Source organism: Muscardinus avellanarius, assembly GCF_963383645.1.
Source record: "Muscardinus avellanarius genome assembly, chromosome: 2".
In the NCBI taxonomy this organism is placed as follows: Eukaryota; Metazoa; Chordata; class Mammalia; order Rodentia; family Gliridae; genus Muscardinus; species Muscardinus avellanarius.
The window spans coordinates 37997911-38012182 of NC_137787.1; the positions used below are offsets into that span (position 1 = coordinate 37997911).

Consider the following 14272-nt stretch of genomic DNA (forward strand, 5'->3'; position numbering starts at 1 on the left):
TATCTGTAATGTAACCACAGGAGTATTATTTTTTACTTTCTATTATTTGGTATTTGTTCCAAAAGAAAAGAGCGCTGTAAAGAGCTTTGCACTGAAACCTTTAGTCTCTAATGTTTTCTCTAAAGTACTACAGAAAATGCTCAATAGTCAGGCATTATTAATAAAAGAAATAAATAAGCCAGGTGTCAAATGCAGCATATTTTAATTTGTTTCAAATAAAGCAATATATGTATATATATATATATTTCAGAAAAACACCAGATGTTAAATTCTACAAAAGCGCATGTGTCTTCAGCAGATCATGTTTGTCTGATCATTAAGAATTTTTTTCAACATTAACTCTCTAAAGACAATCAATGGATTGACATCACTGCTACAACACAGGTTGCTAACTGAGCCTCTGATCTCCAGCCACATCTTGATTCTCCTAACAAATGAGTAAATACTGCCTGGCTAAAATGCTGCAAAGTCTTGATGAGAAAAAGCGTCAACAGATCAAGCAAAGCCATGAACGTTATGAAGCAAGCTAGAGCTGAGCATTAGAATTAGTAAAAACGATTATGAGAGGATCACATCACCATACAGGGTTTGTATATTCTGATTGACTCTCTTTTGGCAGCGAATTGGGTCAGCACCTCGGGCAGGGAACCGAAACTGAGTGAAAACTGCTCTTTCTCTCCTAGCTCAGGCCACCAGTGTCACAGCCGGGACGGAGAGGACCGCAGCATCTGTGGAAACTTCTATTCTCGTGGGACAGAGATTGCACTGTGAAACCCTACCGACATTACCCCGGAAAGGCCTGGCCTCCGAGTTGTCTGAAGTGTGCTGCCTTCGCCGGGGCTTTTCAGAATGGGCTGGGGCCTCGGGGGTCTTTGTCCCCAAGGGAGCCTCTTGATTTTTGGTGCCACCTTTGTTTTTGGGACGGAAGCCATTGTGTGGCTGTCTTCTATGTTCATGCCGGTTGGTCCCCTTTGCCATCGGATCAGTTTCATTCCCACTGCCCTGGGACTTGGCAGGCCCATTTAGCCTGTTATGATACTGTGGATTAAATCTTCGTCTTTGGCTAGAAGGCCCATTCTGCCAAGAAAAAGAAAAGAAAAGAAATAAGGGGTCAGATGCTAGTAAACTGAAGATGACACCAAGACATCAAGGAAATCAATCCTTAATCTAGCACAACAGCGGACTGTCTTATAAATGGAACTGCAAGAAAATTACTGAGTTGAAAGGGAGATTAAGAGGCATAAGACAACCAACTAGGCCAAATAAAACCTATAAAATATGCTTAGATTAAAAAAAAAAAAGAAAAGAAACATCCACAGAGGCAGGGCAGTGCTGGTTCTGAAAGGCCAGAGAAGGGAGAACACAGATTCTGGGAGGCAGGCCTCCTTGGTCATACTGGTCCTCAGTCTGTAGGGAGGCCCATGCATACTGGGGAGGTCTAGGAAGGGTTACTCTCAAGTACAAGAGCCCTTCTTGCCTTGGCCTACAATATTCTGGCTTATATATATGTATGGGCACTTCAACTTATGTGAGCAATCAACTAAAATTATAATATACTAAGATGAAAAAGTGTCCACAAAATAGCATTTAACCTGGTTTCCTTTGTTTTTAAAGAAATTTGTGAATGGGAAATTCAGACTAAATTTTAGACTTAATTTTAGCATAGTATTAATAATGAGCAAAGGACAAGAATGGTGAAGATGTATTTAGATTATAAGTAAAAACCAGACTTAAGTATGATCTTCAGTACATGAAAATATAAAATACTCTTTGTCAAAGTGCTAAATTTTAAAGTTCTTGGAGATATTCAGGACCAGAGAAAGGTTTGTCAGTGTCATTAGTGGGAACAAGTCCAAGCCAGCAAGGCCCAACAGGGCATCATTTTGGAATATTAAAAAAGAAAGTCTCTTTCTTACAGATTACAAAAGGTGTCTTTATAGCATGCCCAACTCCTGTACCAGCAAATTCCATTTCTTGTTCATTCTCTAACTATAAGGGAGAAATCACCTCTCAAAGTTACAGTGGAGAAACAGAAGAGAAAGGTGATTATTCTTTGGAAATTGTATTTTTAGGTCATGGTAGACAGGAATGAATAGTGTCATTTCAAATGCAGTCTCTTTACTGAAATCCCAAGAGAAGAAGATACATTTGTACTAACTTTGGCCTCTCCTTGATAAACTAAACATGAGTGAGACTTAAATTATGATAAAAAATAAAACAACAATAACAAATGCCAGGTTTCCTCTCACTAGTGGTTTTAGTAGCCTGGTTCTTAATCTTGTTTCTGAGACTGTATGGGTCCCTTCCACACTCAGATGGCTACAGGGTTCTGGGGATGGTGAAAATCAGTGTGAGAAGAGCAGGCCCATTGATGTGGACTGGAGAATGCTATCAGGAGTGTACCTAGCTATGTCCTCCACATGTGAAGCATGGGCTGGATGACCAGGGGAGTCCTGTGAGGCCAGGAGGTGCTGCTGGGGTTCGGGGAAGGGACCCTGGGTGGGAGCCCAGGCAGTTCAGCATCTAGCAGTGGTGTTTCCTTCCTCTTCCTGGCACCAGTGTCTACAGGACCCACAGAGACAGTGCCAGAAGGAGCCCCAGAGTGGCGTACCTGCTTGTTAGTTGGCATGGCCTGGTGAGAGGGGTCTGTGGTGCTGGGAAGACTGCTCACCATTTTTGGGTTTGTTGCTTTGCCCTCGGAGGGCTTGTTGTGATTGGATGATTTCCGGGTGAAGTTACTATGTTTCCCAGAGGATGCTGTGTGAGCATTCAGTAGAGGCAGCAGGGAGCTGCAGGGAGTTCTTGAGGAATAGTTGTTCTTTGGATGTGTGACTGTAACAAGAACGAGCTCAGTGTTACGGGGTGAACAGAAATGCCACTGCCTCAGAACTCTCAGGAACATGCTGGGAGACAAAGAACCTGGTGGGAGCTCCACACAAACCTTAAGAAAAGCTTCTAATTTTGAAAAATGCCATTTGAAAGGACATCTTGGTGCTTAGAGACCACCCAGTTTCTTCTGTGAGAATCACTAGACATTTATTACAGCACAGTTATCTAGTTTGAAAGGCATTTGTGGGAAATAAGACATATCTGAGTAACTTAAGTATTATTCTTTAGGTAGCCAGGCATGGTGGTGCATGCTTGTAATCCCAGTGCTTGGGAGGCTGAGAGGAGGATCTCGCAGGTTTGAAACCAGCCTCAGCTTCTTGGCGAGGCTCTCGGCAACTTAGTGAGACCCATTTTCCAAATAAATTATAAAATATGTGTGGGAGTGTAGCCCGGAGGTAGGAAAGCCCCTGGGTTCCACCCCCAGTACCACACACTTTAGGTCAAGAACCAAGAACCACCAAAGTAAGAGAAAACATGAAATCTTGAGGTTCCCTCTGTGGTTCTGTAGGTAAGCGCATCCTGCCTTAGAGATTCTTCATCACAAAACCCATTCTTACGTCCCTTATCTGATCCTGGGACCAGTCTTGCAGACACATGGAAAGATGGAGAGGTGCACAGACACTGGCTGTCAGAGCCATGATGTTCTGAGAACACAGGGGCAGGGGACATGAGGTGTTAGAAATTTTGTCTCTCTGGATTATGCATAGCCCCTGGCCATAGGGCCAGATCTTGCCAGCCCCTAAGACATCTTTTATACCCCATTAGAGCTACATTATCCAGCCCTTTCTCAGTCCCATTTTCTGCAGCCCTGCTGCAGATCTGCACCATTTCCGATGCCACAGGCAAGACAGGCTGATGAGGTGGACCCCCGGCAGGGCTCAGGCAGGTCTGTTCAACATTTATTATTGCCATTCCCGCTGGTTTTGAAAGTGGTGGTTTCTGACAGGATGATTTCTATGTGATTATGCTGAATCGGGGCCAGAGGGAATCAATTCAAGGATAAAGCCTCAACTTCCCTCTCACAGCTCACCAGGATTTCACGTCCAGCCTGGACAGCAAGACTTGCCTCTGAATCTTAAAATTGTCACCAATTTTTAAAAGCAATTTTTTCTGCTACCTTTGTTGGATTAGACTTAATCCCACAGTTCTGCAAGAGGATTAGGAGTGACTAGTGAGGATCACAGAACATTAGCAATGGGAAGGACAGGGGCACATTGCCAGTCCCTTCGCCTTACAGGTAAAGTGTGACAGCGATTTGGGGCTGTCCAGACACGACCAGGGGATTTCCGGCAGCTCTTGGGCTCACCAGATTCAGTCCTGTGGGGTCACTATCTCCTGCAGCTCAAGGACTACTACTTCTGGTTCAATAGCTGTCAGCTCTCAGTGTGCTGTCAACAAAGCTAATGAAACAGCCTGCTGAGGATTATTGCCTCAAACAAATGAGGTCTTTCATCTGGACACTGGTAATTTTGTGAGGGCTGGTTTCTCCCACTAGGTGGCACTTGGGGGAGAGCGGGTGCACTAGCACCTCCCTGTGCCGCCGGAGGTCTGTTACAGACACTCAGCACCAGCGTTTTGCTCATTTGGCTGAACTGGAGACTACAATGGGCAGTTAAATTTCCAAGCTTGAACTAGGCTGTCTGCTTTTTCAGAGATCTGGCAAAAGTTGCAGCTGGAGAATAGCGCATGGGTAGATCTTTTATAAGGGAGGAAGCAGCTAAGGAATAACTAATGTAAAGGAAGTGCAATCAGAAGTAATTGCCAAAGATATGTGAACAAGAGTGTTCCATAGCATTGACGTTTTAATGGTGGAAAATGAGGAAACTTAAATGCCACAATCAGTGGACTACTTAAGTCAATTTTATTTACACAAATGATCAGGTAAATATATTGATATGAAAACATCTACCATCTATGTGAAGTGGTTAAAGTAAATTTTATTACATTTGTATGTAGTATAGCATAGTTCATATAATGCTTAGCTTATATGTGCATAAAAATATAAAGGACACTCCAAAATAATGTCATGTTCTATTTACTATAGTTTGGTAATTTTTAGATCTAGCTTCTAGTTCCTATACACTTAGAGAGAAAAAAGCAATTTGCTCTTTGACAAAAAAGTACAGTTGAATCTCAAATTTTTGGCTGACTAAGGTTGTGGACTGTCTGTCTCTTGCTCGTCCTTCTTTCCTTGTTGTGGATGTCCTCACAGCCATGTTGGAGTTCATCTCCACCTTCCCTTATGGGTGGGCTGGAGGAGAGGAAAAAAATCACAGCCAATTTTGTTGAACATTAGCTACTCTAATTAAGGCTTAATAGGAAACAAGACTGAAGCTAATGGCTGAAGTGAAGTCTTTCATTATCTGCAGGCCTCGCTCAGCACAGAACCCAGGGCGGGGCGGGAGCCCAGGGCACTGGAGAGCAGCACAGGAGAAAGCTGGGCTCTGCACAACAATAGCTGGTTGTTCTCAGAGAGAGGAGGACGACTTTTTCCCCATGCAACAGTCTGTGTAGAACTGGGGCTACTTGCAATCAGAGCTACACTCTGGAAAAGTTTGCAAAAGGTATAAACCAGCTGACCTGTTCTGTTCCTCTTAATAAATCCTGGGGATTTACTGATGGGCAGTGGCATTTGAAGAGTCTAAGTTCAAATCTTGACATTTCTAGTGACTTCTGTCATGACCTTAGATCATTAAATCTCTTTAGACCTCACTTTAGCCCTCCTGGGGGACCGCACTCCTGACATTTCCGATATCAATTCCAAATAGCACCAAGCTCACTCACACAGAATTATTTAGCAAGTATGCAAAACTCACTTTCTCCGCAAAGCATGATTTGGGCCTTCAGCTGCTCGATGTCACAGGAGAATCTGGCAGCCTTCCCGAGCTCTTCATCATATTTACGCTCGCTGACAAAGTGCTGGAGGAGAGAGCAGTAAAGGGGGAGCTGCACAATTACAGAAGTGACCGCGACACCTGCAGATCCACTCACTGCTCTGCTGGTGCCACGGAGGGCGGGATCGGTCCAGTTTGTCACCACATGGCTCCACTAGGTCAGTCTTGGTTCTGCCCTACCTGATCAGGGCTGCCTTATTGTGGGAATAGATAAGGCTTTCTTCTGCCTAGGTTTAGACAAAACAATGCATGCAAAAGGAATTTCTGGATTCCTCAATGTAACCTTTTAGCATTCTTCACCAGAACAGTATTTTGAGTTGCATTCTGGCCAAGGGCCTGCTAAAGTATTAACTGCCAGAGAAAACATGTCACCTTTCCTAGATTCCCAGTTCTATTTTAATAGGGAATGAGAAAATCCAAAAAGCCTTCAGTGTCTAGAAAATATTATCTTCAAGGTGGAGTTTCAAGTGCTGTTATAGGAAGTAAAAAGATTTTTTCAATTCATTTAAAATTCAACTTAAAAGTAAGATCTATGTGTAAATGAGAATGAAAAATACAGAAATATCTATGACTCAGTCCCTTCTTGAGTTTACCAGGGAGTTTACCTCATGGCAAGGGAAAGAGAAAAATTTAAATACAAGGTAGAATGTGGCTAGTGCTTTAGGAATAGAAAAAGAAGAAACTGTCTTCTACTGAGGGAATGGGGAGAGAGTTATATAAGATGGAACATTTGGGCTGAAACATTAAAAAAAATACTGAACACTTACCAGTCACTGACCAAATCCTTAACAGATAATCTTTTTTTCATCTGATGATGTTATGAAGTCAGTACTATTATTACCATTTATTTCACAGATGGAGAAATCGAAACTCTAAGAATCTAAGGTAATATGTAATTTATCCAAGGCCACAGAAGTAGATGATTTTGGAACTGAACTGTTTCACTTCAAGGCCTGTGCTATTAACCATTTTATGATGAGTGGGATTTTGATAGGCAGCAATGAAACTTGGAAGTGGAGTTGATTTCAATAGACCAAGAAGCTGCAAATTTCCTATTCCTCACTTGATATTCTAACAAGCTGGGATTTTCATAGGGAGTGTCGGAAGTTGGAATATATATTAGGGTCCAGTTGTGTGTTTTGGATCATACCGGGAGAGCCTAGGTCTGCACTCTTTACTTAGGGTGAAAGACGGGCTGCAGGGAGACAGTGTGGGCAGAAAGCCTAGTGAGGAGACGATCACAGTGGGCTGGGTGGAAGGTAATCAAGGGCAGGACAGAGAAGATGAGGAGGCCTTCCATAGCTTTTGGTACCCACCCTCCTCCTGAGCTCCTTTCATGTCTAACCACGATGGAGGGGCCAAAGAGGGACTTGTCACTTTCTGACACTCCCCATCAGTTTTACACCCTGAGAAGCATACACTTCAAAGCTAGTAGAAACTGTCTTGCAACCACTCTAGTTTCCAAGAAATGAGTAAAAATCTGGAGTGCATGTGCATACACATGTGTATACTAAACATGGGTTTAGTATATTGGATGAAAAGGAGAAATGTATAAATCTCATCTTTTTACTTTGTTGTAAATACCTGTTCTGGCCTCCCTGTGAGCCATTTTCCCTTTGGGCAACTCTACCCCAATGCTGTTTAGAAGATCCACAGTCTTGGTGGGTCTGTATATCAACGTGTCACACCCTTTGTTGGCCAAATGATGGGTGTGATCTGAGTGGAGGGCCTCTCTCCTTGAGATCTGAATCAGGAGGGGTGGCTCAAGGGCTAAAGACATGTAGAGGTCACTCACTCCCATGGTTCCCAGAAAATTGAGTATGGAGATTATTGCCTTCTACATTACCTGAGCCACCCTGGTTTCTGTCTCATTTTAGACCCAAATCTTCAGATCATACTCTGCTTTGGTGGCCTATACTCAATATTCTTCCAGATTCCAAGTATAATTCATGTTTGAGTAGACTTTATTTGGGTCAGTCCCTACTGACTAAAAATAGCTTGTACCTTTCCTTTGTACTAATATATCCTTTCAAACCATATTATACTTAAATACAGAGATTAGGAAGTTCTTCACCCTTCTGTATTCTGCATTTCAATCCTGTGAAAGAGAGCTGGGTGTTTGGCTTGGAACCCTTACAGGGCAGAATCTGTGCTTGCAAAACAAACAAAACAGGTATTAGATCTTTAGCTCGGGGTTTGGGCAGAGACATTTCAGAACTGACCTTGATTTCCGCCCTGAGTTCGGTCAGCTGCATCTCTGCCATCTGACTAGCTAGATCAGTAAGTCTCTTTAGTTCTTCTGCTTTCTTCTGACGAGCAGTCAGGATTTCCACTGCCAAATAAAAAGTAATTATACATTAGGGCCAGAGATTTAAACAAATTAAATGAGTGAACTAATTAGAATCATTTCTCTTTCTAGAGAAAGATCACTTTGTTGGATTGTTGTTGTCTTTTCTGAGTTGGTCACTGAGATGGGTTCGCCCTTGGTACCTGTTATAAACATCCAATTCCCTTCTGTTCTTAGCTACCAATCCCCCCCCCCCCAAAAAAAAAAACACAATCCTTTCTGATCCAACTCACACTCTTCTTCACTGGCATCTGATCTTGTTTGCTTAATTTGAACCTTTCAATGTGTGAGTTACTCAAAACAATTATCTCTGAAGGAATAATAAGTATTAAATTCCTAGCAGAATGATACTGCAAAAACAGAAAGTCCACTAAGTGAAACCCATTCTTCTATACGTGCTGTATCATTAAATTCTAGCAGAGCAGCATCAGACCTTCTAAATTTTAACACATGCTCACTTAGGGGCAACTAGCTGTGTTATTAGAATATGACATAAAAGTTTTACTTTATTAGCTTTTTGTGAGCTGAAAAGTGCTTCTGCTTTTGATGCTCTGCAAATATATTTCCATTTTGCAAACAGAGAAGTTCCAGACAGAATGTCTTATGTCTTTGTTCTAAATTTCCCCAGTGGAAAAATTTCAAGGATGAATCAAGCTGGCTTGAACTGGATTTGTGTGCATTCTTTTAACATCTGCACATGTAGGGAAGATGCTGAGGAGGCCTCTGGCACCACATATCCACTTCTCTGTCAGATGAACTGAAGGTTCAAATAGATGTAGAGGCCCACAGGTTAACTTGTATGTATGCATTTCCCAAAGTTTATGGAGCACAGAAGTAATGAATACAAACACATAGGGTGAGATAGAAATATGAAGTTTGATCTTTCAACAGATAGATGTGTAGTTTTTTAATTGACCACATACAAATTTCTTTCATTTCTCTTTCTCTTTTTTGTGGTACTAAAGATTGAACCCAGGGACATTTACCTCTGAGCTACACCACTACCCCTATTTTGTTTATTTTGAAACAGGGTCTAAGTTGCTTATCCTGGCCTCAAACCTGACATCCTCCTGTCTCATCCTCCCAAGTACTGGGATTATAGGCATGCCTGGCTTCTTTCATTTATTTTGGACAAACATTTCTAGGTCTAAGAGCCTATGCAAGATGACATGCATATTGAACTCATAATACATTCTTGGTTGAACAAGGATCAACTGCTTCATTAGATCACATTTCCAGTGCACACAAAGCCAATCAAATGATTTCTGATTTTGAGAGTTGTGTGTGTGTGTGTGTGTGTGTGTGTGTGGTACTGGGGAGTGGGACCCTGGGGCTTTCTACCTCCAGGCTATACTCCCAGACCTATTTTATATTTTATTTGGAAACAAGGTCTCACTAAGTTGCTGAGAGTCTCACTAAGTATCTGAGGCTGGCTTTGAACCTGTGCGATCCTCCTGTCTCAGCCTCCCAAGCACTGAGATTATAAGTGTGCGCCACCACACCTGGCTGAGAGTTCTTAATATATAAAATGTCAAAGTTGCCTCAAAAATCTGAAAAGAAGTAAGAGCTAAGATTACTTGCAAACCATAAATCGTAATTCAGACAGAAAGACAGACACTATTTTTATGCTAATATCAATGTTGAAAAGTCAACAAAATAATTTATAACTCATTAGCCAAATGACACTAATTATGGTTTGGTTATTTACCCGACATTCTCCCTACATCCCACTTACAATACCAAGTGGCTTGGAAGATTGATTTATGCCTAATGGTCTTTCAGAATGCAGAAGAGCTAGTGAATTTTTTTTTTGGATGATGGGAAAGAAATAAATTCTCATCTGAATGTAGATACTGTATTAATGAATGATGTCTCAGGAATAGAGGCAACAAAAGGTGGTCCACTATCATTTCTGGCTAGAGTACAAGTGTTTTGTTTGGCCCACACATTACTTTTACAAATTAAGTACTCACATTTAACAATTAGAAAATTCTATTCAAAAGGTAGATTTCTGGTGTCTCCTAAAATACTGAAATTACTGGCCACAGTTTGCTAGCATTTCTATACAGGACCAATTGGCTAACGCTGAGGAGCCAGTGCCTGTTGTAGACAGAGTAGGACAACAGTGTGCCATCATGCTCACCTGCCCTATTCTGTACACGAATGTTTACCCGACTGGAAACATCTTCAGTCACTCACAACACAGACTCAATCACCTAGTTCTTTGTGTCCTCAATACCCAATGCCTGGTACACAGGAGGTACTCAGTACACTTGCTGAGTAAAGGATAAGAGAATGAATTCATTAAAGAAGGACTGAAGTTTCTGTCTCTAGGAAACACATAAGCATTTAGGGTCTATCCCTTTGATTGGTTATTTGTATAATTCCACATATGAATGGGACTAAGTATGTAGCATGTGGAAAATGATTCTTGAGTAAAAAGATGAAATGACATACTTTCCTCTTGCAAAGTAAAAATGAATTCTGAAGCCCTAGACTCGGCAAGCAGTTAGTAAAGGGGTCACCCTCAGTGACTGCACAGCTAAGCAGATCTGACTTTTCTTAATGGATCATTTGTGGGACTGGTGAGAATTAGGGGTCATTGTTCTTTTTGATTATGTAGAACTTGGGCATTTACACCAAGAAGAGATTTTGTAGAAATAGATACAAATGGGCCCTAAAATGGGAATGCAGGTGCAAGATCACCAATAAATTCTGAGTTGAAACTCATGCAAATGTGCATGAAAATGAATACTTTGCATCAGCAAGTGTTGGGATAGTTTTACATATAGTCTCATTAACATTTCAAAGCCTTTCATTATGAAAAAAATCTTAAAAGTTGAGATCTAAAGCCAATATTCTTTAGGGATAAACATTTTCACCTCAAACACATCAATCACAGAAACAAAAAGCAAAAGCAAAAATGAATCAGATCTTAGGATGCATTGATCTTATAATTTAAAATAGAATAATAAGTATGTTTTGAAAGAACCATCCTTTTAGAAATATGTAGGAGACAGTTTTATACAGCTTAGGTTTTCAATGCATGCAGGACTTAATATTTTTATGCATTTTTATAAACAGTAGATGGTATGCTGAAATCCATATTCTCAATAGGATTTATAAATTCCTTCAAGTTGTTGGAACACATTGGAAGCTTGGCTCATATTACTCAAACCATGGAAAATCTTAAGGCCTCTCCAATAACACCTGTCAGCAGGTGTGTGCCCAGAATCCTGTGGCCTAAGTGTCAGAGCAGAAGTGACTTTTCAAGCATAAAGATTCTCAGAAATCCTTTTCATTCCTTAAAAATTCTTGTGAATCTTGTATTTTTCCTTCATAATATATCTGTCCCTGTTAATACAAAATAATGTTTTCTCCCCATATCTCTAGTAAACTTTACATTCCAAGAACATGCCTGTGTGGACCTCCAGCTCTCTGGGTGGATGAAGTTTGAGACCCCTAGCACTACAACATGCTTAGTTTTTTTCAACTGTAAAATTTAATAACTGTACTCACCCTGTGGGGTTACTACACAATTACGTGGAATAACATTTGTGAAATGTTTAGCAGAGTATAGTCAAAATGCTAATTATAAATATTATTGACAAAGTCAGATATAATTTAGTATATACCTCCTTTCCATGCTTCCTTTTTTGCAATCACCCTAGTTAGTGTTCATTAATATTGGATCCCACTAAGTTGATTGTAATACTTCATTTAACAAATATTTTTGAAAAACTGACAGTCTTTTCAGCATTGTGTTAGGTGCCACAAGGGATCCAGGAGCTAATGATGTTTTTTTTCAGGAAACATGGTTTATACTAGGTACAGAAAATGAAAAATGTAAAACATACTCAGGAAATCAAAGATAAGTAAGTTCAAGATGGTGGCTGTAAAGAAAGTTTTGTACATAATTCTATGGGTGTATTTGATTCAATGGTTCCTTCTACCTGTGGAGAAGACAGATGGTTGGCATAGGCATGCTACATGAAGAGTGTGGCATAATCCCTCAGACCTCCATATGTGACTCTAATATGAGGCCCTGGATTGACCTATGTACCAGCCAGAACTAAGAACTTTTGCCTTTTTATACACATATAGTATCATACACTGTGCTAAGTATATGGCGTGCTTTTTTCTCATTTTTATCTTTACAATAACTATTTGAGATAGAAACTAGTTTTATTCCCTCTACTCTGATAAGGAGCTCCAGACTTTAAGAAGTTAACAAAATGGTTAAAGGTCACAAAGCCAGTAATTGGGTGCAGGTTGGATTTGGATGCAATTTTGTCAGCCTCACACTGGCTTGTTCAGAGCTCCCAGAAGTTCTAAAACCAAGCTCTGCTGTACCATTACTGAAGTTAGGTGAACGCTGCTAAGTAATCCAGAAGTTTCAGCTAGCTGTTCAGTGAGTACAAACTCTACATTTATGTTTGTTGTTTATCCCGCTCTCCAAGAGTGCTCAGCGTGCAAGGAAGTACACAGTAAATGTTAACTGAAGATGTTTTAAAAACAGGGATGTTCCCCATAGATGATTCATATTCCACAGGTCTTGATGCCTAACATTATTATCCCAAGAAGGAAGAATGAGTATGTGAACCCAGAGGTCTTTTGTGAACTTCTGAGAAAGTGATTACTAGTGACTTTCTATGTGTTGTGTTGTTAGCATTTTTATCATTAGGATGTGAAATTGAAATGAGATATACCTAAGAAACAGAAAATCCAAAGTAATGTGTACAATTCACTTTTATTCAAGAGATAAAAAAATTCATAAGAACTAAAATAATTTCACAATCAGGATTATGAAACTACCTAAATATCCCACAGCTTCACTTGTGATCACATTAGTTTCATTTGCTAAAATTTGCTGTATTTTAGATCTAAAGTGTTGCTTAAAATTAAGAAAATTGTATAATAAAATATTAATAGCTGTTTTCAATAAAATAATAAGTGAATTATGGCCAAGGCCACAAAAAAGAAATATAAAAAGAATGAAGAATCTGGTCTGATTTTTTTTGCGCGCGCGCGCACGCGTGTGTGTGTGTGTGTGTGTGTGTGTGTGTGTGTGTGAGAGAGAGAGAGAGAGAGAGAGAGAGAGAGAGAGAGAGAGAGAGGGAGAGAGAAAGAGAGAGATATTCTCCAAATTGACCTCAGGGGCATTCTACCTTCAAGCTACACCTCCAAACTTTTTTTTTTTTAATTTTGAAACAGGTTCTTACTAGGTTGATGAGAGTCTCACTACTTGCTGAAGCTGTTCTTGAGCCTGTGATCCTCATTCCAAATACTAGGATTAAGGTGTGAGCCACCATGATCTTTCATTTTATGACAAGAAAGACATTGAAGTCAAAGGAAAAGGGACTTGTACCGAGCCTGGTGTGATTTACAGACCATCATTTACCAAATTCATAAGAAAAAATTTGGATAAGGACAAAAAATTTTAAATATATAGGAAAAAAGAACTGTAAAACTAAATCCCAGCTGAAAAATATAGTTTTAGGGGGTCCCATTAACATAGAGGACTGGATTCAAGAAGACAGGGCTCAACTTGTCCATTTGAGTCTTGAGTTTGAATCTTCCTGAGTACTCTTATCTCCACTGGAATTCCCACCCCACGAACCTCAGCCAGTGGAAGACAGTAAACTCACCCTGCTGCTCAGTAAGATTTAAACATAAGCAGAGAAAATAAAATAAATCAAACTCATAATGTAAAATTTTATGTTAAATTTAGGAAAAGTTTTGTAACAATCAAGATAATTTGAGAGACTGCCAGGAAGATGGCGACGGAGAAAAGCGGGGCTTACGAGCCCCGCTAACAACCAATCTCTATTACCACAAAATCAGCGCCTTTCATAGCCAGAAAACACCATCAGCAGAGAAACAAAAAATGTAATTAAAAGGAACAGAGAAAAAGAGGGCTAGAAAAACGAGACACCAGAAAGAAACCAGACCGCAGTGCTGCGGCCGGAGCCGCGGCGTGGAGTGGCGGGTGCCATCTTTCCTTGCAGTACCAGGCCCCAGAGAGGAGGGGGACTCAGAACGGAGCTCAGAGCCACAGAGGCGATACGCCGGCCTCACGGCCGAGAACTCCGCAGCAGTGCTTTACTGCCGGTGGCAGCGGTGACATCACTGGACAGCACCA

General features: G+C 40.7%; 1 protein-coding gene across 2 annotated transcripts in view; it reads right to left on the reverse strand.

Annotated features, from left to right (window-relative positions):
- Positions 1-684: 684 nt before the first annotated feature.
- SPATS2L (spermatogenesis associated serine rich 2 like) overlaps positions 685-14272 on the reverse strand; it is a gene marked incomplete at both ends in the record, with an annotated part of 85892 nt that continues 72304 nt past the window's right edge. For both annotated transcript variants that reach the window (XM_080720010.1, XM_080720009.1), the window contains 4 exons: positions 685-1077; positions 2612-2832; positions 5706-5808; positions 8006-8115. In XM_080720010.1, coding sequence (XP_080576136.1) covers positions 685-1077; positions 2612-2832; positions 5706-5808; positions 8006-8115 — 827 coding nt within the window. The remainder of the gene's footprint in view (positions 1078-2611; positions 2833-5705; positions 5809-8005; positions 8116-14272) is intronic.